Below are 27,948 nucleotides of genomic sequence, written 5' to 3'. Positions count from 1 at the left end.
AAATGTTGTTTTTATTATTGACCATTAATCTACATTTTTTAATTAAAAAAGTATTAACTCAACACGTTTTACAATATCACACCATTGCTGAAGACATGACATCTCCGACATATTGCCCCTATTAGCATGATTAGAAGGTTTCAACCCAACAAGCACCTGTCAAACTCACGTGTCGTCTGCTACATCTCTAGCGTCTGCGCATGCGTGATATCTTAATCACCTGACATCCTGTCTGCAGTGGCAAGACTGCGAAATACTACTTTGACAGCTCGGAGAAAACAGTCGACTAAACATCATGACGAAAGGGCAGTATCAGTCGTCGCTTTCAACAGCACCAATTGTAACATGTATGAAGACACTTTTGATGGTGTTTAACTTCATCTTCTGGGTAAGAACTTTCAGCAATCATTTAGGAACTGTCGTACAATTTCCCTGGCCCTGAAATGACGACAGCGCTAACGTGACACAGCGTAAGCATAATTATGTTAATGATTGCTGATTGTTGAGGATTTATACTTAATTCTGCCATCATCGATTGTTTTTTGTGCAGTTGTGTTGTTTAATGAATTAGATATAAAATCATGACGAATAGTTACATTCTGCCAAAAGTCGACCTGCTTAGCATCAACTCTTGATATTGCCTCCACGGTGATTATTACAACGCCATTGGCATTCTACTCACATGACAACGTATCGCTGCCAGCTACTGGCACTAACGTATTTGAGACATTGTGTCAGAAATATCATGTCAGGGATGGCACACGAATTATGTATCAAATGTTAGATTTCATGATGTCAATCACAGGATTGTCTGGTCCAGACTCGATTATTTACAGACCGCCGTCATATAGCTGGAATATTGCTGAGCGTTAAACAACAGTCAAACAAACAAACAGAATCAAATGTTAGATTTGCTTGTGTTTTATTAGAATTTAAGTGTTACTATATGTACATATTATTAATGGGAGTAATAAATATAAGATCATGCAACACACCATATGTCTGGCAAACACAATCCAAGATCCATGTAAGAAAATGTCTTCTGTAACCTATGCTTGTTGTAAGAGGTGACTAACAAGATCAGGTGGTTAGGCATGATAAATTGTTTGGTGCATTTCATCGTATTCCAGTTGCGTAGATCAATACTCAGTCACTGGATTGTCTGGTCCAGACTCGAAAATTTCATACAGCTGAAATATTGCTGAGTGCAGCATTAAACAACAAACAAACAACATATGACAAACACACAAGCATACTTTCACACATATTTACAGAGATCTTGACTATCAGTGTGATTATTGAGTTTACAAAACAGAATCAATAATGCAATTTGTGTCAAACACTTGCGTAGGCCTACTAGCCTGAACCTGTCATATCACTTGACCTGTTGACATCCTTTTCAGTAGATCTTATAGTGTTAATGTATGGACTTTTATATGCAATGTTTACGAGGCTGAAAGAAATTTTACTGACCAATGGCTAATGTCACAGACTGATAATGCTGCTTGGCAAGTTTGTTTCAAGTCCTCCTAAAATTTCACCTTGTTATAGTCACCTACCATACTTGACGTAGTAAGTGCCCACGGCGATATTTGCTAATATATTGGCTAGTGAACAATCCCAATTAGCACCTCTTCCAATTGTTCAATGTACACAAGACTTATTTATTTGTGTGTTCCATGCACCCTCAATTATGGGCAAATAAATTCTGGAAATATATATCTGTTGTGTATAATACGCACAGACATTTCTTTTGTATCATTTCAGGCTGTCAGCATAAACCCAAAAATTTACGATCGTTCAACTCTGTGTTTTTTTTCAAATAGAGCCCCCTGTTTTTAATTTTGAGAGCAGCTTGGGCACTTATTACTTTATACAGTTGATCAAACTATAACAGTTAACAATGTCTAAGTTACACAGACAATGTCTCAGTTCACTCATGACACTAAGTTTATAACTTTGTATAACACAAACTGTAAGTTTAGACAAAGACAAGGCCACAGATGAAGCTGCAATCTAGAGTCCCCTATTGGTCAATGTGACAAAAACTATTTTCAAGGTTATATTTCCATATAATTTCATAAAGAATGTTTTCATGAAGGTGGATACACTATTTGTGCCTGATTTTACAATTGTCCTTTGTTAGAAACCTTTTAACATAAAAAAAGTACCCCAAACCAGTGATTTGTATAGACATCAGAAAGACGATATTCAGTAGGGGTGACTATTAAGGTATTTTGGACTATTGCGATACTATTGCGATAGTTAAAACAACTATTGCGATAGCTTTCACTTGCAATTATAGCAGGCTTTAGCAGCATATATTTCAGCATTTTGACTGACACCATCAAAATAATTATAACTTTCTGATACTATTTGTAAAGAAAACAAGAAATGAGAAGAAAACAAGTTCAAATTGACCTCAAAAACATAATTAATACAAAATTTCACTTCATGTAACTGGTTAAGTCTTAGGTTTCTGCAGTGTTTTAGCACCAATGTGAATGAATGTGATTGAATGACTAGTATTTGACTAAACAAACTGTCAAACTCTTTAATTGTCACACTGGCATTCACTGAATGACTAAATGCGATTCAACATATCAATTAGGAAACAAAGTTGACAAAGACTGACATGTGGCGTCCACCATCTTGTCAATGTTGCCTAGCGACGTAACTCTAAATCAAGCAGACAAAGTAGTGCGATCCAAACGAAAGCACGACAGAGGTTAGATGATCATAGGAGTTGTTTCTATGTTTTTTTAAGAAAGTAAATGTACCAAACAAATTAACTATCGAAACTATCGATAGTTAGACAAACTATCGCCAATAGTATCGATTGTTTCAAGTTGCAATCTATAGTGTTCTAGCGTGAGACAAGCAATCGCAGTCAGTGGATAGTTTGATGTATCGTTACACCACTAATATTTAGCCCCAAGTCTAAAGTAATGTCAGTTCAAATTCCCAATTCCTCCGAATTTATGTGAATATTAACATTAAAAAAATCCAATTTTGAGCATTATCACAATTTTTTCCCCAGTTTGCCTGCCAAGGGCGCTCAGTTTGAAATCTTTGATGAATCCAAAACAGTACACAGCTGAAACGTCTCGATAATGTCAGAACACACCATAGTGGATAATGCATCCTACTTTGAGTCAGTTTTCTGACAATGTTGATAGAGAACCATGGACACTATGAAGATGTTAAAACCCCATGTGAATCCCTGCAGAGTGACAAAATGAACATTATCCAGGGATAAGAATCTTCCGCGAATTTTAGTGAACACTTTGTTAAATTCTGGTGAACCCCCTATAAATACCCCCACATTATGGACCACGATCCATTGAAAAGCCATGTCAGCTGAAAAGGAAAATATCCATTCTCATCCCTGATTATCTTGGATATACTGACTACATTAGGCCATGAAAACCTCTAAGTATTCATATTTTGTCAAACATCGTTTTTGGCAAACATGGGGAATGAATGGATTTATAAGGACAAGGATAAAACCTGCAACAAATCCTATAGAAGGTTCTTTGCAATATTCAAGATGGCCATCATGTCCCATTTCTTCATGGGACTATTGAAAATTACTCAGATTTGAACAGACTTCCCATTTTTATCATCAAAGCATTCTCAGAAGGTGATAGTTGATCCCATCTCAGAAGGTGATAGTTGATCCCATCTCAGAACCTGATAGGGGCAGTGGGGTAGCCTAGTGGGCTAAAGCATTCGCTCGTCACGCCGAAGGCCCGGGTTCAATTCCCCACATGGGTACAATGTGTGAAGCCCATTTCTGGTGTTCCCTGCCGTGATATTGCTGGAATATTTCTAAAAGCGGCGTAACTCCATGCTCACTCGAGCACTCACTTATATTATAATAATCTATAGGACTATATACATGATACATCACATAATTAGTCCACGTGCTGCCACATATCAGAAATCTTGTAAACGATATCATGCAATAGACATGTAAAAAAATAACCCAACATAATCACAATGAATAATATGAATAAAACCAATTGTCATAATATTTGTCATATATTCATGTGTATAATTGATAGCCATGATGTAGGGTAGCAGCTGTTTTCAGCCTATCAGAAATATTTGCAGTGTTAGAAATTGGCACTTGTCCTATGTCCTTGCCAAGCTGTCCAATAGTTCATGCATCATCAGGACTAACAGAAATTTGACCTTTTTAGGGTTTCACTATATGTTATCATTACAAGGACTAGTGGACTAAAACTGTTAGTTTCTATCACTGATTTCTGTATGCAGACTGATTGTAGGATTTCCTTCACATGCCCAGTACACAAACAAATTATCCACTTTCACTGTGACTATATATATAAATATATATAATCATGATAATGAGTCTGTAGTCTTGTGGATAAGAGTGCCTTACCAGAGTGTGGAAAATTGGTGGTTTGATACCCTGGGAGCACCATACTAAATAATGTTAAAAGATAGTACTTTTTGTTTGTCCAGGCTAGTATTAGCAGCTGAATATACATGTGCATGCCCATTGCTATATACAGGTTATCATATCTCATCTTGTGAGATAATATGTTGATTACGAAGTTATTGTGTTAAGTGCGACAGTGGTATATATGTTCACTCACATCTCAACTGGAAGATAAATCGGATAATGATAATATTCAATTTATATCTCACGGGGGATTTTGCTAGTGTTAAAATGGTTACTGCATTTTGGCATCTCCTGAAACAACAAGGCCTTTAATTATAGTATAATGGAGTCTTTGAAAGGCATTTAGAAGTGATACACATAAGGAAGAGAATTTATGGATGTCAACTTCTTTATTATGAGGAACACAACGTTTCGGAGTATATGCTTACTCCTTTATCAGGTGAATAGTGTTGTGAGGCAGAGAGCATATGTAAGTTTCCACCTTCCACAAGTTTCCGGGAGTTGACATCCATAAATTCTCTTCCTTATAGTATGATGGAGAGAAAACTTTGCATGAAAGGCCTCAGCTATGGTTTCTCTAAACATTGTTCACAGAATTCCAATTTAACTTTTAATATGGCAGACACGATGGCCATATTGAAGAATGGTAATGATCCCAGATTTGGTGTCTCTAAAACTGACTCACAGGATTCAAATCAAACTTTAAACATGGTTGCCATTATGTCGTCATAATTCATTGAGGTCCAGTGGCTTTTGATAATGTAAAGTATCTGGGAGTTAATATTATTAGACTCAAGTCTACTTGTGTCAGTGGTAACATAAGCATGACTGTTAAGAGTTAACCCGAGGTTTGCATGGCCATTGTTTTGAAGTAACCGCTTTGATGAAAACGTTGTACAAGATATTGAATCATAAATATTTTAATATTCCTACAAAGTTATGCTAAAAGCATGAGAAGGTCATATCAATATCCGGATTATTCTGGCAGAAAATCATGACAAGAAACACATCTTCATCTTCAGGACAAATTTGAAACAATAAAAATAGCTTGGAAGGCATGAAGTAAATAAGAAATTAGACTTTAGGACCCAGTTTAGAGGAGCTTTAAGAGTACAGCTGTGAATAACATGAAGAATTAGGTAATAAGTAACATTTAACATGATTATTTTTTTGTATTTTGTGTATAATTTTAACTAAAATGGTTTGTGCTGAAAATGTTTAAGTTTGCAAGCATGAACTTGTCGTTTCTCACCATTTTCTATAGATTTTACTATCTTTAATACTAGGGCTTGGACAAATTTACTATCTGAGTACTCATGGTACTCGACCCCCCACCCTATCCAGGTACACTCTGTAGGCCTCAGGAGTTGGGTACAAAATCCCCAATTGGGTACTGCTTTAAAGGAGTCAATGCAAATACTATTTAGATACACGTATAAAGCGACCTGATCTTGTACTCACTTAAGTTGACTGAAGCTTAGTCTTTACGCAATCATATATAAGTCAGAAGTAATGCATGCATAGTCAGAAAGAAATGCAAACATCAGCGACTTGTAGTGTAAACATGGAGTTTTATTGTTATTGTCATGAAACAATGTCACATGACTAACCAAGGGTCTGGGTAGTCCAGTGGGTTGCCAGTCCCACTCGGGACCCCACTACCCAAGTTACCTGCCCCAGTCCTACTTAACACTAGACTTGGTGTTTGGACAAGTGGTTAAGTCACTGAGTGCCAAAACAAAAGAAGACATGGGCAGCTACTCATTTCTCAGAACAATATGTGAACCAGGGGTCCCGAAAATTTAAAATCCCAATTGGACTTTTGCATTTAGGCCACGCTCCCTTCAAATAGCGTATTTTAGTATGACTTTTGACACACATTATAAGTTTACGTATTCGTAATATGATGAATTATGAATTGTTTCAATTCAAATTGTTTAATTCACCGGACAATAAATAACAAATAATATCATTTTAGATATACATGGAAAACATACGTTTGTTTCTGTTATAATAACGATCTGTTAACATAGTAAACGGTCTAATTAATATTCATGAGTTATATTCATGAGTCTGCTCAAGTGTACGCGTTGTAACATTTGGATCGAGACTATTATCCCATATTTGGTTATCCCGTGACCTCACGGGAAAAGTGTTTTTTTTAAACTAAAGATTTTTTTAAAACAAGACAGATGATTTTATCAAAAATACTAAAATATCGTTGAGAGCAATAGTTATTTGAATACTTTTTTCATCTGAACTTAATTATTGACCATAAAAAAATTGATATCGATCGTCCGAGATAGCAAAATGGCTGTCAATCAAGATTCAATATACGACTAGCTACTGAAAACATTAAAATCTGCAAATCTTCATTGTATGTCAACCAAGTGAAAGTCGTTAGCCACGACTTACAAAATGATCGTCTAGACTTTGAGGGTTTGGCAGATCCGCTCGACTGATCTGCATCGGTCGACTGGCTGTCGTCACGCTTTCGCTTCTTGTCTGAGATTACGTATCGTAGCATTGTTAGGATAATGAGGTACATCGATGATGCAAGGTATTTATGTACAGTTGTAAACACCTTTCACGCAAATTAACAAGATGTTCTCAGTAATTAATCCTCGATTAATCAGTGTCAACTCAGTTTATTGCCTATTACAGTGATTGACCGATTGGACTATCATGTAGGTATGATGTATTTACAGCAATCAAAAGAAACAAAGCTTGTCAGTGTAGATAATCTTAATTGTGTTGCAACTGCAGACAGAAACTGCTCAGTCCTAACTGTTGATCATGTCCGGTCAAAATATAAGAATGTCCGGACAATACTTTTTAAAATTTCCGGTAAGCAATATTTTAAACCGGACATTTGAGATTCCCAATCGGACGTGTCCGGCGCATATGACGGTTTCCGGACCCCTGATGTGAACTGCAAAAAATGTATAGGAAATGTATTAGTAGATATGATAGGGACGTATCTGTCTTACTTGCAGGTAACTGGCATAGTCATCCTGGCTATTGGGATATGGACAAAGGTGGATCTGTACAAGTACTTGGAACTGTCCTCAATATACCAGCCCGAGGCTCCCTACGTCCTGATTGGGGTTGGAGCGGTCATCGTCCTGGTCGGCTCCCTTGGGTGCTGCTGCACTGTTAAAGGAAACTCCCTCTTGTTGTATATGGTGAGTATAGGTAGAGATAGTCATCCACTCAAATCACAACAGCATACATTCTTCTACATTGTTACCAAATTGGATTTCTCATATTGGCTTGGTATATATTTGCCAATACAACCTGCCTTGGGCAAATAATACAGACCTTCAGTGTATTCAAATACCATTATGGAAAAATCCCTATATAATAATACTCTCAGGGACTATCTAGGATTCCAAAGTATGGAACCATCACTATTATAATAATACTCTCAGGATTCCAGCGTTAGAAATCTGCATTTGTCCTATAGTCTTTGCCAAACTGCCCAGTACTAAAGGTATCCTAAGGGCTAGTAGAAATTTGCACTTTTTATGGGTTTTGCTATATGCTATCGTTATGAGGACTTTTGGACTAAAACTGTTAGTTTCTAATCTTGGGATTCTATCCAGGATTCCGAACTATGGAAACACCCCTATATAATAATACTCTTGGGGATCTATCTAGGATTCTAGACTATGAAAACACCCCAATATAATAATACTCTTGTGGACTATCTAGGATTCTAGACTGTGGAAACACCCCAATATAATAATTCTCTCAGGGACTGTCTAGGATTCCAAAGTATAGAAACAACCCTATATAATAATACTCTAAATGATAAAACTTGTTAAAGTTCTTAATTTCTCAAATTAGGAGGTATTGCATTCAACGTAAAAATTTAAAAAAATGAGCATTTAATTTACCGGTACCAAAATCGGCTGCAGACTTGGAGCCGAATATCTGAGCAGATCTGGATAAATTACTGACATTATTCACACTTTCATCATGTTCATATTACCGGTATCTTTTCCGAAATGACTTGGATGGGCGTATTTGCACATAAATCGTATTGCCAACTATTGCAATTTGGAGGGTTGATAAAAAAAAGATAAAATAGGCTTCAAATTGTCTATCAGCACTGAGTATTCTCCTGTGCTCCTGTGCACACTGTCTGACATATGCTACAATGATTGGTAACCCTATAACATGTGGAAGGCTATGGCTTTCATATTGGATCCTAGTTGTCAGTATAGCAGTCTGTGCCGTTTTGAGTCTTCTAGCTCATTTGATGGTGATTTGGTGTTATTATAAGACTGTTTCTAGCAGAGCTTACTAGACCAAACAGGACTCGGTCTGACTGGTATCTAGTTTCTCAGACTGACATTGTCATGGAAGTTGGGAGTTTGTGGTTAAGGTATCATAAGGACTACCGTATTCGACGTAATAAGCACCCAGGGCGCTCTCAAAATTAGAAATAGGGGGCCCTTATAAGAATATTATTTTGGTTGAAAAAACAGAGTTGAAAGATAAATTTTGTGGTTAATGCTGACGGCCTGACTGTTTATATACGACAGATATATTTTTCCAGACTTTAATTGCTCATAATTAAGGGTGCATATAACACACGATTGCGTATTATACACGAATGAATGAGTCTTGTGTACATTGATCAATCGGAAGGGTTGCTAATTGGGATTCTTCACTTCCTAATATATTAGCAAATATCGCCGTGGGCTCTTATTAGATCGGGGCGCTTATTACGGCGAATACGGTAGTTGAAATTTGCCCTATTTAAGGGTTTTGCTTTATGTTATCATTATAAGGACTAGTGGATGAAAACTGTCAGTTTCTACCGCTGCAACGTGTATAAAAATAGGTAGCCAGTCTGATAGTGTGTGGGGGCATGGGTGGCCCAGTCATCTAAGGCGCTGCAATTTGCAATGTGTCCCTTGGGCACACCAGAAAGCTACCATTTCTGGTGTCCCCTGCCGTGATATTGCTAGAATATTGCTAAGAGCAGCGTAAAACCATATTCACTCACTCACTCAGTCTGATGGCCTGTGCCAGGATCCACTAAACCTTGGGTTCAAATCCCTTATTCAGCCAAACTATGGTTCAAGTGGTAAATGTCTACACACTGCATTGTTTAAGCCTTTATCCTAAATTAAGCCGACACCATGATATGACAGATAATGTTCAAAGTGGTTTTAATCCCACTCACTCACTCATGCAATCATTTTGGTTAAAATATTACCAAACAACTTATTGATTTCTGTGAGATTCGACTTGCTTTTATTTTCATTTGCTTTCAGTTGGACTCAGTCTGAACTCTGAACTCTTATTTGTCTGAAATATAAGCAAGCTTTAGTGATAGAGACTATATTACAAACTCTGGCATTGAAATGAAAACAACACTTACTCCCTTAACCAGTGATATGACTTGAATAATGTTAAAAGCATTGTTAAACCAAGCTCACTCTTAGACCTGAGAAGGTCCGTGGTAGAATAGGTCTTCAGCAACCAATGCTTGGCGTAAAAGGCGACTATGCTTGTCAGAAGAGGTGACTAACAGGATCGGATGGTCAGGCTCGCTGTCTTGGTTGATGCATGTCATTGTATATCAATTGTGTGGATCAATGCTCATGATGTCAATCACTGGATTGTCTGGTCCAGGCTCGATTACTCACAGACTGCCATCATATAGCTGGAACATTGCTGAATGCTGCGTTTAACAAAAAACAAACAAACAAACAAACAAGAAACAAACAATCCCACTCTTGACCAGTTATATGTCTCTGTTGCAGTACTGTGGGTTTCTGTTCATCGTGTTCATCGTTGAGCTCAGCGCAGGCATTGCTCTCCTTGTGTACAGAAACAAGGTAAGGTACCTTTGCTTGAAGGTGTATCAAGGCAGGAAAAGATCACTCTAAATCTACTCACCTACATAAAGCAGGAAAAGATCACTCTAAATCTACTCGCCTACATAAAGCAGGAAAAGATCACTCTAAATCTACTCGCCTACATCTTAAGGACCCTGCAGCGTTAGAAATTAGCACAAAGTCTATAGTCCTTGCCAAACTGCCCAATAGTTAAGGTATCCTTAGAAGTAGAAATTTGCCATTTTTAAGAGTTTTGCTATATGTTATCATTATAACTATAAGGACTAGTGGACTAAATATGTTAGTTTCTACCGCTGCCCTGACAGCTGTGAAAAATACTAAAAATCAACTGATGTTTTTAGTTCCTGTATCATAGTATGTTTATACTTGTTTTATGATATGCTTGTGATGAAATATTGCTGATAACTGATATAACATATAGAGGTTTACATATGTCAAGTACAGAGCTCCAGATGACTTTTTGAGAAATTGAGTTTTTACTCGAAGGTTTCTATTTTAATTGGGTTATTACATTTTTCTTTGGATGACCAATATTTTTTCACTCATCTATTTATCACTCTATTGTTGTTGTTTTTCAAAAATGAGTGAACATTTTAAGATTTACCAAAAACTGAAATAATGTTTTAGATGTATATAACTGTTCTAAACATAGGCTTGACTCGGAAAGTAAATAAGCTCGTAATTGTGTTTCGGAAATTAGCTCCGTTGTACGCATGCTGAAAGAGCTTTATCAGGTATTTATGCATGCTGTTTGTATACATTTGAATTTTTTATTTAATGCATGCAAGATAATTGAAAGTAATTGGGTTTTGAATAGTTTTGGGGGGTATTTTACGCAAATACACTGCTTATCTGTAGCTCTGTGAGTAGCAAAATATCTTCTCCTTCACAAGATGAGAGAATCATTATATTTTACGAGACACATATAATATCCTATTTATTATATACTTTTTGTGTTGTCTCCTAGAAAATGTAATTATTTCCTTACAAGTGTAAAACCATGAAACGTAAATTCTCCCTACTTAAGACACAGGGATGTTTCACAACCCTTGTCATTGCGACTTAAAAAGTAACAGTTTGTGTATGGGCTAGACAAGGGACGAAAATTTGCGGGTAACTCTTGTATGATAATAGTTCCGTCAAAATGGGTTTGTGTTATGCTCACAATGAAAATATCACTTTTCTCAACTTCAGAATACTCAGTCAGTCACATTGAAGTATATAAAATAACATGTGTCGAGTGAAATATCATGTGTCTCTCATCTCATGACGGGGGAAGAAGATATTTTCACTGATACCTTGAAAATATCTCCTTTCCCCCATCAATGAAACATGATACTTTACAAGACACATGAAATATCCTCTATTTATTTCACCAACATTCCCAGATTCATAAGAATTATGATCCTGTGAGAGACATACAGACGCCTAAAGTTTTACCTTAGCTAGGTTATGATCTGCTGTGCTCGGGTTCAAACCACCAAAGAGGTACAACATCCAATCTCATTAAAATCAGATCTTAGTTCTCGCTACCGCTAAATAAAGATCTGAGGACATCCCATTACGGGTCACATCAGACCGACCTTGCGCGAAATTTGACCGACCAATAGAATGACCAATCAGAAGGCAGCTTTCTCGTGCTTTACGGCACTAATTTCAAGTTGGCAACTACGCTTCGAAACGTATTTTGACAAATTCTCAATTACAAATTTGAAACCTAAACAAAAAAACATTCTGGAATGGCTAATAGATGGTCTAGATTGTATGGATTCAGTCGTAAAACCCGTAATTATTGTTCGGAATACCCTGTGTTAAAGTTTTCAAGGTTGTATGATTAGAAATCACATTCCGACTGTCACTTTCATGATCTGGCAAGCGACGTTCTCATTGGTCGGATGAAAGGTCGTTCTGATGTGACCCTTAATGGGATGTCTTCAGATCTCTGTTTAGCGGTAGCGAGAACTAAGGTCTGATTTTAATGAGATTGTACAACATCAAGCACCTACATCACTTTTGGCTTTCATCAGTATGCGAAATGGCCGCCTGCCTGCTTGCAACATTTCGGTCGGGCTAAAGGTTCTGAAATGTCCCAAGGCCACTGAAATTTTAACTGGGCTTTATATGCACACCTCTTAGTTGATTAAACTAAAAAAGTACTCCTACTTCTGTAGATGAATATAAAAGAATGGAATAAATATCCAAAACGAATCGATGTTGTGAGATTTATCCTCTTTTAGAATAACGTGTTTTGATTGGTTGTAATTTGGTTTTAACCAATCACAAGCTGTGTTACTTAACACATTTTGACTACCTAAGTCAAACATTGTGGGGACGAGAAATAAAATTTTGCATTTAATGCTGCTATATTATTGATTAATCATTTTATCCCATTCCCTGGCACCTCAAACCTGAACTTGTGTGGATAATTGTCCAATATACACATGACAGACAGAGACTGGATACGAGCCAAACTGAAATGCATGGGAGAACAATAACAGCTGAATATGTTTTTGTATGGCTGTAATGGATTCCATGGAAATACTTTATGTGTTCATGATTTTATTGCTATATATATTGAAGGACCAGAATTATTTCTTGAATAGACCCGTGAAGATCTGGATTATCAGCAACTCATGTATGTCGTAAGGGGCGTCAAACAGGATCAGATGGTCTGGCCGCTGACTTGGTTGATGCATGTCATTGTATCCCATGATCTCTGGATTCATCCGATTGTCTGGTCCAGACTTGATTATTTACAGATCACTCTCATATGGCTGGGATATTGCTGAATGCAGTGTTAAACAGCAGATAAACAAACAAATGCATGGAATATATTAAGCTGGAAGATATAATATGTTCAATAATGAAAATAATTATTCCATGAGCATGTGCTTACCATTATTTTGGTTGACTTGAAATTCCACTAATTCTACCTGAAAACTTTCCTGGTATTTGAATGATGAATGTTTGTGACAGAGCAGTTGCAGTTGTATGATAAACTTGTGTGATCCTAAGTATGCTAAATGTGATGATACAGTGAGGATGTTCATTCATTGCCTTGAGGGTGCGGTCGGGTAGCCTAGTGGTTAAAGCGTTCGCTCGTCACGCCGAAGACCAGGTTTCGAATCCTGACATGGGTACTATGTGTGAAGCCCATTTCTGGTGTCCCCTGCCCTGATATTGCTGGAATATTGCTAAAAGCGGCGTAAAACCAAACTCACTCACTCACTCATTGCCTTGAGCAAGGATATGTTCCAAATATGTTCTATTTTTGTGCAATATTTGGTGTTATTCTCATGTCTCCAAGTTTAAGTTTAGAGGGTCCCCACATTCAAATACTGTAGCAGCAATCCTTCAGTCAAAGAATCCCCAGGATCCCCCTAATTTTGAGTGCTGTATAACCAACAACAAACTGCAGGGTTAGAAATTGGCACTAGTCCTATTGTCCTTGCCAAACTGCCCAATAGTAAAGGTATCTTAAGGACTAGTAGAATTTTGACATTTTTAAAGGTTTTGCTATATGCTATCATTATAAGGACTAGTGGACTGAAACTGTTAGTTTCTACCGCTGAAAATGTTGACCAGAACTCACTGATGACCCACATCAAATAATCCTGTCGATGTCTCAATTTTATGGCCTCCTTCAGCGACAGTTGAAGTTTTCAGCAACATTGCAGACGCTGCATTGTAAGATTTCTTGATGGTTAAAGTTAAATGGTCAAGATTTAGGGAGTCCTATAATTCAAATACCAAAGGAAACAGTTATTTATCTAGACCTGTTCTGTGACTGATATTTAGTCCCAGGTCTGCAGCAATGTCAGACAAAATTCCCAAATTGAAATTGAACATTTCCCAATTCATGCTGTTATGACTAATGTTATAGTTTTATAGATGCGACTCATATTTCTCTCATAACAGGACCAATATAGAGGACAAGGCTGTAAAGCTTAGTTTAACATTATTGCATTGAATGCAATGGTAAATTCAAATCTTAAAATACCTCTGATTTCAGGTAAACTTAAAACAAATTCCGATTTTGAACAAATTACTGATTTATTCCCAATTTACCTGCCAATAAATCCCTGCACTTATCTAGGAGTCTATGCACATGTTAACATATGGCTCAAACAATCTGTAAGACAAGTAATTAAATTGTCAGCCCATAATTATGGTTGTTATCAGCACAGTGTTCCCGAAAGCCAGTGGCATGTTGTCTGATATGCCTCAGTCACATGTGCTATACGGCTAGGATACGGTGGCCGTAGCCCCCGAAATCAAGAGATACCTGCGGGGTGACTGCTACAGTATGTGACCATAGGAATGCTGTGGCGGCCCTATAATTGCTATTGGACGTACATATTTTAGACCCCACGGCCGCCGCGGCAAATGTGACTGAGGTTTTATAACGCACTTGTAGTTTGCTGTGTCACTGTAATATAACTCCTGGCTTCCATATGTTCATTTCTTATCACCAATCTGCACCAATTATCTGTTGTTTTCCCATGTTAGGTTTCCACCTATGTTTTCTTATTAATTTTGTTGTTCTTACATATATGCTCACTGCATCGTAGCATTCATTCACCTGATGAAGGAGTAAGCATATACGCCAAAAACAGTGTGTTCCTCATTATAAAGTAGTTAGTTGACTTCCATTAGTTTTCTCTCATGTGTATTACTTCTAAATGCCATGCAAAGACGCGTGTGATTGTACAAAGGCCACACTTTTTAATTTTATGTTTCATGGATTATTCCTGCTTTTCCACATAAGGTCAGTGGACATAAAAATATTAATAGCTATGAAAATAATTCATTTATTTATATGAAAGTCATTCTGATGTGGAGTTACAACTGCTGCTGGTTTTTGAATTGCTGATAGTGATGTAGACATGGTATTTATATATGACATTTTATATTGTATAAGAGGGTCTATATTACTAGCGGACATAATAGAAATAAATATTTTTAGATTTATTTAATTTATTTTCCAGCTACTTTTCAGGAGGGGTGGCAGTCCCATGAAACAAAAAATGAAAAATGTGTGGCCTAATGAAGAACTTCAAATCTGCCCAGTGGTGTATTAAGTCACTTCCTACACTGCCTAGTGCATATGTACAATATCATCCCAGTTAACAGGAGGATACAGATGGTATTGACAGATAACCAGCTCCAGTGTCTGTAGTTAGAGTGGGTGGGAGAAGCTGCTGTGCTTCATTGATTGGTTGTCCCTAGAGTGTTGCTCTACATAGGGAGGTGGGGTTAAAATCAATTTTCTCCTCTGCATTGTCGTGTTAGGAAGTAATAACAGTGGAATAAATTCTGCTTAGACATTCACCGTCCTGCGTGACTTGAAAAAGAGAAGAATTGACCTACACAAATATCTCTTTCAGTCTGATTTGAAGTCTGGTAGAATTCAGTGACATGGAACTACCAGTTCCAGTGTTAGTGAGTGAATATTGATTTATCAGCATTTTGCAGCTATTTGCTATGAACAAGTAGTGAAGCTGAGTATAACTAGAAGTACCAAAGTGAGTCAGTGTGTGAAGGATGGAATAGAGATAATAATCAGCAAAGTTTGTAAGCCTTTGTCAGCCTGGGCCCACTTGAACAAAGCGATCTTAGCGCTAAGATGATCACAACTCACATACTTTAACATAGGCTTACGATAGAAATAACATGAAAACAATGGTGATAACTGGTTGGTGACCAGTAGAGATCATAATCAGTAGATTTTGTAAGTAATTGTCAACTAGAACTATACTGACTTTTGCAATGTATGACAGGTGGTAGTTGTGAGCCTGCTGTAAAAGGTAACAATGCTTGTCGTAAAAGGCGACTAAGGGGTTTGGTTGGTCAGGCTCACTGACTTTGTTGATGCATGTCATCGTATCCATGGATTACATGGATCGATGATCATGATCCAATCATTGGATTGTCTGGTCCAGACTGGATTATTTACAGACCGCTGTCATGTAGCTGGAATATTGCTGAGTGCGATGTTAAACAACAAACAAACAATAACCTTAGGGTATAAATCTTGTACATATTATATTGCAGCAATTATCAAATGACAGTCATTTTTCATTCTCTTATTACATTTTCTAAGTTTTCTAAATGGTCATGTTCTGTTCTCAGTTACCCCAAGACTTTCAAAGTCTATGATTTTGGGTTTGAATCATTGTTTCTAGGTTTGTCAGCACCATACCCATGCCTATGGGTTTCATCGAAGTTGTAAACGTCTGTGACCTGCATCACTTTGGGCTTTCCTCCCACATTAAGCTGACACGTCGTGATATAACTGGAATACTGTTAAAAACGGCCTTAATCCCAACTCACTCCTTCACGTAATACCAAACACCCTGCATTGCATAATTTTATTATTCCCAAGTTCCTATAGATAAAGATATGTGTCCTTTCTATATATGGATAAAATACATCAACATGACCGTATATGGAAAGTCCTACCAAACTCATGGATCAAATCTTTCTACAGTACAAGGGGTATCATAAAACTTGAGCTGGTCATTTATAGTTCTTTGTGATGCTAACGTGTGACATATATATATAAAGAATCTCACCCGAGTGTCTTTTGATATCAAATATATCAACACAAGTTGACAAAAGTGGAAAAAACTCCTTGGCAAGCCTTCCACTTTTATCAACAAGTGTCCATGTATTTGACGTCAAAAGATACGAGGGTGAGATTTTATTTATCATGCAACATCCTACTTCCAACTTTTTCAGTTTGTAGAGTGTAATAAGCAGTGTCTAAAGTGTAAAAAGTACTGTTAACAGCTTCAGTAGCAAATCCATAAGTGATGTCATTTAATTGTGACAGCATGATAACCAATGACATCACAATGGTCTGCATAGCATTGTGATGCAATTTCATTGCAGCAATATCTTCTATGTAGATATCGCTTGATCTCACCCAAGTGATATCTCCTGTGGGAGCCAGTTTGGCTGATAAAAAGTATAAAAGTATTGACCGGTGTTTGTTGAGTCATCTTTCACAATTTGGCTCGCTTCAGCCCAGTGACTTGCTGATAACTGATTTTGACTCAACTCAACTTCAAGTAGTCATATAATGTTTTACTCTAGAGGGTTAATCACCAGAGAATATTGATGAACGGTTGCATGCTGTTTATGGGAAGGCAGCCCCATCATATGCCACAAGTAAAAGTTGGTAAGGAGTTTTCCGGTGTGTGAGAGCGGTTTGGAAGATGATCCCCACTCTGGTCAACCCACCACCCGCTCCATGAGGGAAAACAGTGATACTAGGACTGGGACAAGTCCAAATTTACTACCCGGGTACCCTTCCCCCTATTACCCGACCCTACCCGGGTACCCACTGTAGGTCTCAGGAGATGTCTCAAAATGTCCGATTGGGAACATTTTTAGCGTAGCCCTGGCATAACATATATAGATACATGTATTAAACAATCTGGTCATTCATACACTGAAGTTGAATTAAGTTATATCTTTATTCAACCATATGAAAAATCAGAAGTTGTGCAGATGGGTGCATAGACAGAATGAAATGCGAACATTAGTGACTTGTAGTGTAACCATGGAGTTCTAGGTAATTTTGTCATTGAACAATATTTCGTGTGACTAACCACGGGTCCGGGTTGTCCTGTGGGTACCCGGGTCTTACTCAGTACCCACCCGACCCGGGTACCCGAGTTACCGTCCCACCCCTAAGTGATACCATCCACAACCTGTTACTGACCAACAAGCACCTGAGTGAGATCACACCACAGGCTTCTTGTACAGGGTGCCGTTGTACAAAGTGATCTTTGGGCTAAGCTGAACGTAACTCCCATACCTTAACACAGACTTATGACAGTCGTAGTACTAAGGTTGTTTTGTACAACAGTACCCAGGTCAATAGAAACAATGACTTTATGTAACATCTCCCTATGTCAAAGATGTGTGCCCGATGGGCTCCTAGAATGCTATCGCAGGCTTGATTTCTAGAAATTGATTTGACTTATACCATGTGCTAGTTGACATGAAAACCTAGTTGCATCAGACAAAACCAGATTGAACCGTGATCCCACAAATTTATCAAATATGAAACAAAATTAGGCGGGCCTGCTGCCAGTATCACATACGTTGAAGACCTGTTGCTGTAAGATGTGATAGGAACATAAATCCTGAAGTACCCACAGCTTGATGTCGTCAAGACCACGAAAGCATAACAAATAACACAGGGATTTTTTACGTAGTATGGTAAATATAATTTAGAGGTATTGAGTATTCAAAGGTCAATGTGAGGACAAGTTAGGGTAAGTTCGACACAAATTGAAAATTTTAGACATACATTCTGGGTTTTACCTTTGTTTACAAAAGTGGGGATCCAGATGACTCCCAATAATTAATTTTAAGGGTCCTTGCAGGCAAAATGAGTGTCCTGTAGAGTAATTTAATGGCGCTGTGTGCTCTATATTTAGATAATTACTTTAGAGCCTGGAATGAATCCGTGATCACGTGGACAGTGATCATGATTGATGGATGAAATAACAGACACCCATAACTGCTCTTCATGAGCTGAAGATACAGTGACTATTATTGTGCATCCCCCGGGACGCAGTATATTTGTTTTCTGTGTCCATTCTCTACATTAGTGCATAAGGGACACACTTTTATGCGTTGCGTAGATACTTCAATAACAGGTTGCACTGGTGCATGTTTTATATAGCTAAATCTTAATGCAAGGATCGTTAAAAATTGTATCTGAAACTATTTTTTTATCAGGAATAATATATTCCAATATCTTGTTAATTTAGATGCAGCTTTTACTAAACATATTTAAAATAATAATAACCCTAAGCGAAGCAGCTGATTGCTATTGCCGGGTATTATTTTTTTACATGGAACCAGTCTGACAGTCACCGTCAAGGCTCCCGTGCACGTGATCGCGTGAACGCGAGAATTACGTGTTGACATAGAATCCTCCAGCTAAATCAAGCCCAGTATCTGATAAAATGAAGGCTATGCAGGTCACTACCTTAAATACCATGTTAACTAAATATGATCGCCCCTTGATGATCCAAGGTATAATAGGTCTTCAGCAACCCATGCTTGCCGTAAAAGGCGACTATGCTTGTCGTAAGAGGCGATCGGGTGGTCAGGCTCACTGACTTGGTTGATGCATGTCATCGTATCCCAGTTGCATGGATCTATGCCCATGTTATCAATCACTGGATTGTCTGGCGTTAAACAACAAACAACAACTCGGGACAGCGAAGGCATAATACACATGTGTTATGTAAAACAGAGGAACTAATATGAATGTGAATATTACGCCAAATTATTGAAAAGATAGCATTTATCTCAGGTCATATCATTTTTTCCATTACCAATACTCAGTGTAAGTTAGACTGTAAAACATCTAGGCTTATCCTTTGCTCTAACTAGTTAATTATTAATCAGCTGTGATGTCAATGGATGTGATTAACAATGGATGGCATTACCTCTAATCATTTGCCATGATACACTTTTGACTTTTCACTGGGAGGTGTGGTAGCCTTAGGGGTAAAGCATTAGCTCGTCATGCCAAAGGCCCGTATTCGATTCCCCACATGGGTACAGTGTGTGAAGCCCATTTTCCGGTGTTCCCTGCTGTGATATTGCTGGAATATTGCTAAAAGCGGCGTAAAATCACACTCACTCACTCACTCTGACTTCTTGCTGCCTAGAAAATGTGACCATGCAAGTCTGTGAGTACAAATCTAAAGGTTTTTTCTCAATGCAAAATATGGCTGGTCTCAGTCACCTGACTGACCATGTGATCAAAACTCAATCATGATGTTTCGAAAAGAAAAGGGATATTTCTTGAAGTGCAGTTTGCAATTTTTGTCATAACCATGATTGTTGTAGGTAATATTCTTTATCGCCAGAATGGCTTGTTTATACCTTGTAAGTATTAGAACATATGCAGCTACTTTTGTTAATTAATAATTGATATTTTTTGTGATGTTGTTTCAAGGATCGAGCAAACTTTAGAGAATGAACTGTGCAAATAACTCCCGTATATAACGATTCTGGGAGACCTAACTCCCCAATCTAGAAGGTCAGAGTTGAGAGTGTGTTGTATAAACTCTATACTCACCAGCTGCTCACCAGGGAAGGAAATATTACGCTGCTGTAGTTTATAATGATGTGGCATTGTGATGTAGTCTATATGTAGAAGGTTAAGCACATGTAGGGTGCAGAATAAAGTAAATACAATATGGATGAAAAAACCCATTGCCTGTACAAGATTAGTCTGTAACTAGACATGAAATTGTGGTATTCTGTGCACACGATGTTCACATGTATTTTTGTCTGCATCCTTTCATGCTTATTCAGATATACTGCATAAATATACCGGTTTACATAAATATATATATAGACATATATACATATATGTGTAAGTCACTACTTGTATAAATCATACATTAAAACAGTCTCGATTGATGAGTTAAATGAGAAATTTATAGTTTATTTTTCGAGAGAATATCAAACGTCAAAAGTGATATCAACAGCTCCATGAATGACCATCCATCATTATTTTGCCTTGTCAATGTGAAATATCAAGTGTTATGTTCACTGCAGTGATATATCAAGTGTTATGTTCACTGCAATGAAAATATCACTTTTCTCAACTTCAGAAAACGATTCATATCACGATACAGAGTGACGATACTACTGGCACGTATGACTGGCACGTATGACTGGCACGTATGACGTATGTATTGTTATTTGAAAAACTTATCCAGAGGAAACCACAAAAACATAACAGTTTTGAATGAAGGGATGGTTATTAAATCTAACTGTTAGTCCTCGTGTCCTCAAGTACCATGCCTTGTGTTCTGGAAGTAACTCTATTATAGTTCCTGTTCTATTTATAGCATATCGAATCTCACAAACTGACGATTAAAGTATTGTGTGTACCTAAGTATTGATGATATCGTAGGTATTGGTGAATCTTTACGGCCCTAATTGTTTCATGACGTGTGTATGCAGTCTGTGCCCAAAACTGTTGAATCTACCAACTTGGTTGAAAACATCACTGTACGTTTTTATCGGAGCGGTCAGTTAGCCCAGTGGTTAAAGCGTTCGTTCGTCACGCCTCATACCCAGGTTCGATTCCGACGTGGGTACAATGTGTGAAGCCCATTTCTGGTGTCCCCCACCGTGATATTGCTGGAATATTGCTAAAAGCGGCGTAAAACCATACTCACTCACTCACTCACTCACTCACTCACTCACTCACTCACTCACTAGTTCTAGCACCTAACAGGCAGCTTGGGTTGTATACCCCAGGGAGCTGAGAATTATTGTTGAACGCACATTGATCCAGTCACCATGGTAATATTAGCACTTTGAAAATGCACCTGAGTGGTGTGGAAATATGCGCAATATAAATAGCCTATTGTTGTTGTTGTTGTTGTTATTATTATATTGCAACTATTCCAGGAAAATCCAGGCGAGGTACGGAGCCTTGGAACCCACAAACTATGGTTATGAAAGAACCCACATCCAAATGGACTATAGGCTAAATTCGCACATACACAGATGTATGACCAGTGAGGACCAAATTTATTTGATAAATGCAACTATTCTAGGAAAGTCCTGGACAGCTCCAGGGATTTGTGACTCACAAGCCAAGGATATGCAACAACCCACTGTCTTAAATGAGAATGACCTCCCTTACATCCGATGTTTTGTGTCTATTTGCAGCTGGAGAAAGGTTTCAAAGAAGGGCTTGGGAGTGCGAAGGAGAAGTATGGCAAACAAGGAGAAGATGAGATCACCAACGCCTTCAACGACCTACAGAAGACTGTATGTGTTGCTCTGTTAAATATTGTGTTCCTAATGCCAAGTTGACCTTGGTGTGTAGGGTGGTGGGGTGGCCGTATTGAGGACCCTGTTGGGATTCCTACTTGGGTACAATGTGTGAGGGGTAGAATAGGTCTTCAGCAACCCATGCTTGCCGCAAGAAGTGACTCTCGGGATCGGGTGGTCAGGCTCGCTGACTTGGTTTGATGCATGTCATCATATCCCAATTGCGTGGATCGATGCTCATGATGTCAATCACTGGATTGTCTGGTTCAGACTCGATTATTTACAGACCGCCGCCATATAGCTTGAATATTGTTGAGTGCGGCGTTAAACAACAAACAAACAAAACAATGTGTGAAATCCACTGCTGTGACGTGGGGCTGAAAAAATGCTGAAAGCAGTTATACTGGTTAGAATGGGTGTTCAGCAACCAATGCTTATACCTCTGTGAAGATCCGGGTTAGAATTGATCTTCTACCCATGATCATCGTAAGAGGTGACTAACAGAATCGGTGTAGATCGATACACATGATGTAAATCACTGGACTATCTGGTCCAGACTCAATTAGTTACCGGGTACAGACCGCCGTCATACCTGGAATAATTGCTGAGTGAGGCGTTAAAAAACAAACACTCAACACACTGTAAAACAAATTTTCTCATACTGGTAAAATTGCATGATATTTTAGATTGTTGTTTGGTTGTTAGTTATTTTGTATCCAGTGTTATATTTTAATGCAACAACAAAGTGTCATCCTTTTGGGTGAGTGGGTGGGGTGTTTACGGATCTCGCGATCACAAATACTGGGAAAATTGAACAAAAATCAAAATCAAAATCAGTCTTTAAAAATATTTGCACTTAAAAGTAATATACAGTACAGAGAGAATAAGTTGTATCTTTTTATTTTGTCATGGTTGAAAGGACAAGTTCCTTTGTCAGTTTTGTCTGAATTATTTGTGGAAAGCCCCATTTAAAAAACATGTCATGTCAGATATTTAAAAAAAATTATTTCCCCATGCCGAACTGATTGTTTCGGGGTAAATATCTGTAAACCTACAAATCAAATAAAAAGTCATAAGTGGAAAAAGGATGTATTATTGAATAAAGAACAATAAAAAAAAGCAGTGATTGTGGATGTGTTATTGCCAGTGATACCTACTTTTCTAGTTGCACTGCTGTGGAATTGACAACTACGAAGACTGGTATAAAACCCCTTGGGAGCTGAAACAGAACACCACAAAGACGGTGCCTCTGTCCTGCTGCAAGAACCCATCCAGTTGCAAGAACACGGATCTCGGTGACAAGCCCACTGATATTTACAAGCAGGTGAGAGGCAGTGGGAGGCCACCCAAATTACTCATACAGTAAATTACGTCTATAACGAACACTCTTATAACAAACTGACGGATATAATGAACTTATTTTTTTGTCCCGACCATGTGCTGTATATATGCTGCATATATTCTTATAACGAACTACAGTTATAACGAACAAAGATTGGTGATCCCTCTGAGTTTGTTGTAACAGTAGTTTATAGTAGATTCTACCTGTTTTGAACAGAATAATTTTAACACACAATATATTTTGACTGGAAATTTCCTACCAGTTAGCAGAGAGGTTGCTTAAGCAGACTCCTGTAAGGAGAATTGCTTAATGTGTTTTGCAGCATAGTGGGTGCATTAAATAGAGGATATTATATGAGGGTTCATGTCATACTATGTTTACGACACGAGTGTCTAATTCGGGTATTTCCCGAGTGAGAGTAAATGTAATGGTCTATTTATTACCAAAGAAGAGACTCACTCACTCACTCACTCACTCACTCACTCACTCTGTGCTGTATTTCAGGGCTGCCACCGGCTGGTAGTGGACTTCATCAACGATCACATCGGACCAATCGGTGGAGTGGCACTTGGAATATCCTTCTTCCAGGTACATGAATCTGATAGGCCAGAGAGCAGTTCAATGCATACCTGCATGATATGGTCACAAGACAGGCATCCAGACCAGTGAAGTTGCTGCATGCTATACTCTGTTTCCCTGATCACATCAGCTGATGAAGGAGTAAACATATACTCCGAAACGTTGTGCTCCTTATAATAAAGAGAAGTTGTCATCCTTAAATTCTCTTCTCATACAGGGGCGGCTGGGTAGCCTAGTGGTTAAAGCATTTGCTCGTCACGCCGAAGACCCGGTTCGATTCCCGACATGGGTACAATGTGTGAAGCCCATTTCTGGTGTCCCTCGCCGTGATATTGCTGGAAAATTGCTAAAAGCGGCGTAAAACCAAACTCACTCTTCCTCATACAAGTTGTTTTACACAAAAATGAATTCTTCACATTCAAATGTTTCACAGCTGATCTCGATATTAAGATATTTTTAACACTTTTCTTAATGTTCTGTACCATCTGCTGTTACCATGGTTACGGTTTGCACATACCGTATTTGACGTAAGGCGCTCTCAAAATTAGAAATAGGGGGCTTTTATTAAAATATAATTTTGGTGAAAAAAAAAACAAAGTTGAAAGATCGTAAATTTCATACTTTATGACGACAACCTGAAATGTTTATATACGACAGATATATTTTTTCAGAATTTGATTGCCCATATTTAAGGGTGTATAGAACACACAAGTGTGTGTTATATGTGAATAAATAAGTCTTGTGTACATTGATCAATCGGAAGGGGTGCTAATTGGGATTGTTCACTCGCCAATACATTAGCAAATATCGTGGTGGGCGCGTATTAGAGCGGGGCGCTTTTACATTGAATACAGTATTTGAAGTGGCTCATTGTACATAGCTTTCATGACAAGTGCTACTGTGACAAGTTGTGTAAGTATTTTGTCCAATAACTCATTGACGGTCCTGGTAAAGTGTTTGAATACCAAGAAAAAGGACTCCCAGTTTGAACTGCTCTGACTGATGGACTCTGTTGCTTTCCTACAGGTGCTGGGAGCTGTTCTGGCCTGCTGTCTTGCCAAGTCCATCAACAAGGCTAAATATGAACAAGTTGCTTAGACACGTCCCTCAACACAGAGAATCGAATACAATCTGAAATTATTAAGGAGGGGACCTATCTGAACTTTACGTGTCCTCAACATTTTGACTGATGTACTGTTTTATTTGAACTTCTTCCTGGAAATCAAAATGACAAATTTGTACACTTTAATGTTGGTCATTTTATCACTATTGTCAGTAATCAAGAATTTTTCAGCTGTTGACAGCAATATTTTGGACAGTCTTCTATTATTTTTTTCTGGCTTGCTGAAGTTCTTTTCTTTATATGATTGCAACTGTAATGTAGTATGAACTATATGCATAATACTTTCATGTGATAAACACGTTTCTAAAGACACAGTTAAGAACTCAACCTTTAGAAATGCTCCTATCTGTGTTTAGAATCCCTCTGTTAACAGGAAATATGTTTTACTACCTTGAAATATGTCCATGTTTTCTCTGTCAAATTTAAGTAGTATGCATGGTAGAAAATGTTTTTGCTCATACTCAAGATTGAACCTCAAGATTGAATTTAAAGTCTTTAATGTTAGAGTTATGCCATTTCATAGGTCACAAATCAAAGATATTCTCAAGGCAAGACCATAATCAAACTTAAGGTTGGTTACAAGACTATTGTCTTTGAAGCTTAACTAGCGCTAAGGGGCATAACTCTGTCTCATCCAAGGGATTGGCTAGACACTGCATGTACTTAAAACCCTAAGTTACAATTTCATTTCATTTTGAGAAAAGCAAAGCTATTTGATTGGCAGAATATTTTGACCATAATGTCAAGACGAGTGGGCAAATTAAGTGATACAACTGTTTCAAGGCTGATTTGACGTTATTACACTGGAGAAAGTGAACGTTAAGTTATCAAGCTATGAATTGAGAATGTTTCTTTTTAAATATTTATAAGATAAGGTTAGTTTATTGTTTCATCATCAAACAAAGATTTAATCAAACAAAAGTTCAAAATAGCATATTTTCAATCAAACTGCATCTCCATTTTGTTGATACTGTTGCAAAAGTAGGCCTGGCTCACTTGTAAAGCAAAGGAAATAGGCCTATTAACATTCTTGACATTCCTGTGTATCTCTAGTGGTTTATAATGAATGTAGGCTCTTAAATTGTTTGATGTACTGTACATGAATATATACTCAACCAAGAAGGTTAGGGATCATGAATATGTTTTATCCCTAACTTTTTTTGTTCTGTATATAATGATTATGTAACTAACCTACAAGGAACATTTCTATGAGACCAGAAACATCCAAATATTCAAACTCTTTAATGAAATAGTTCTTGTCAATTTTAGAAAGTGCTTTTTTGTCTCCCAAGATCTTAAAAGCCAGATTTACTCTGTTTTGTAATTCAGAATTTGTGAAGTTTTTGATAGATAGCTGTTATCCTAATATAATCAAATATATTATTTACATTTTTTACAGAGTGTTTATTATGAGATGTGTTATGAATGTTGAACATTCCATATTGAAGCCTGTGTTTTGGAGATACCTCTGATTTTGGCCTGTTGCAGCTGTGCATCCGTCACTGAATGTCTCAATGCACATCTCTGTAATCTTTGGGCTGGGACTGCTGTTTGTCCCACCCCTCTCTACTGCTAACATGAACCAATCTGTCAGTCCTGTAGTCGAGCTGGCTTGCCCCGCCCCCATTCAAGGCTCCACCCACTGTTGGCCCCACCCTTATGTCTTGCCACCCCGAATCTGTGTCATGCTCAACCATCCAGCTTGTTGCTCATGTCCAACCACTTCCTCAAGTCACACCTATTTACTGGGGGCACGGGTGGCCCAGTTGTCTAAGGCGCAGCGATTTGCTGTGCAGAGTTGCCTCCCTTGGGCATGCCAGAAACCTATGATTGTGGGTCGAATCCCGGTTGCCCTGATTATGTTTCTAGGTATGTCAGAACCATACCCGTGCTCGTTGGTTTCACCGAAGTGGTAACGTAGACCTGCATTACTTCGGGCTTTCCTCCCACATTAAGCTGAAACGGCGTGATATAATTGGAATATTGTTAAAAGCGGCATTAAACCCAACTCATTCACTCACTCACTCACACCTGTTTACTGTATTTTTCTTGAGTATAGTGCATACCACCATCTAAGGAATATAGTATGTGGGAGAAAAAAGTGTTTCAAGTATTATACACAATATAAGACTATGTTCCATCCCTTAAACAAGTTCTGGTAAACGAACAGGTGACAACAAACGTGGTCAGTATAAATTGTACATCTGTAATCCTGCCCACCCCTCCCTCTATTCCGCCTGCTTCTGGAGGTGTGTCCCAAACACTGGTCTGATCTGGAGGTGGGTCCCAAACACTAGTCTGATCTGGAGGTGTGTCCCAAACACTGGTCTGATCTGAAGCATGAAACATAGGAACCAAAGAGTTGTCAGATGATGCCTGACTAACTCTTTGCTTATCAAGACAAGGCTGTGCTGAAGTGTTAACCCTATGTGAGCTAGTCACACTTAGCAGCAAGGGTTTACAATTTCTACTGTATTATCTTCACAACGTCCTCAGATTCATCACAAGCTATGTCAGTGATTACATGTATTTACAGAGAGTTCCCAGAGCGAACAGTTTGTAATGTCAGTCTGCAGGGTGTCATTTGATGCATGTACCAAGTGTTTTGTCACCTGGGATGGTGTACTGAGTATTGTGTCGGCCTTGATGATATAGCAAGTATTGTGTTGGCCTGGATAAAATAGCAAGTATTGTGTCAACCTGGATGATAAAGCAAGTATTGTGTCAGCCTGGATGATATAGCAAGTATTGTGTCGGCCTGGAT

The 27,948-nt window shown here is 38.1% G+C and overlaps 1 protein-coding gene across 1 annotated transcript; it reads left to right on the top strand.

Annotated features, from left to right (window-relative positions):
* Window positions 1-230: 230 nt before the first annotated feature.
* Window positions 231-27,948, top strand: LOC139448296 (tetraspanin-7-like). Its single transcript, XM_071229845.1, has 7 exons — window positions 231-388; window positions 7,429-7,617; window positions 10,213-10,287; window positions 22,036-22,137; window positions 23,306-23,464; window positions 23,987-24,070; window positions 25,088-27,948. The coding sequence occupies exons 1-7, from the start codon at window positions 296-298 to the stop codon at window positions 25,157-25,159; spliced, it is 774 nt and encodes a 257-aa protein (XP_071085946.1). The 5' UTR covers window positions 231-295; the 3' UTR covers window positions 25,160-27,948.

The sequence above is a fragment of the Haliotis cracherodii genome, unplaced genomic scaffold, assembly GCF_022045235.1.
Source record: "Haliotis cracherodii isolate W230 unplaced genomic scaffold, xgHalCrac1.p SCAF_7, whole genome shotgun sequence".
Taxonomy (NCBI): Eukaryota; Metazoa; Mollusca; class Gastropoda; order Lepetellida; family Haliotidae; genus Haliotis; species Haliotis cracherodii.
The sequence above is the reverse complement of the archived record's forward strand: the minus strand, read 5'-3'. Positions and strand labels throughout refer to the sequence as shown.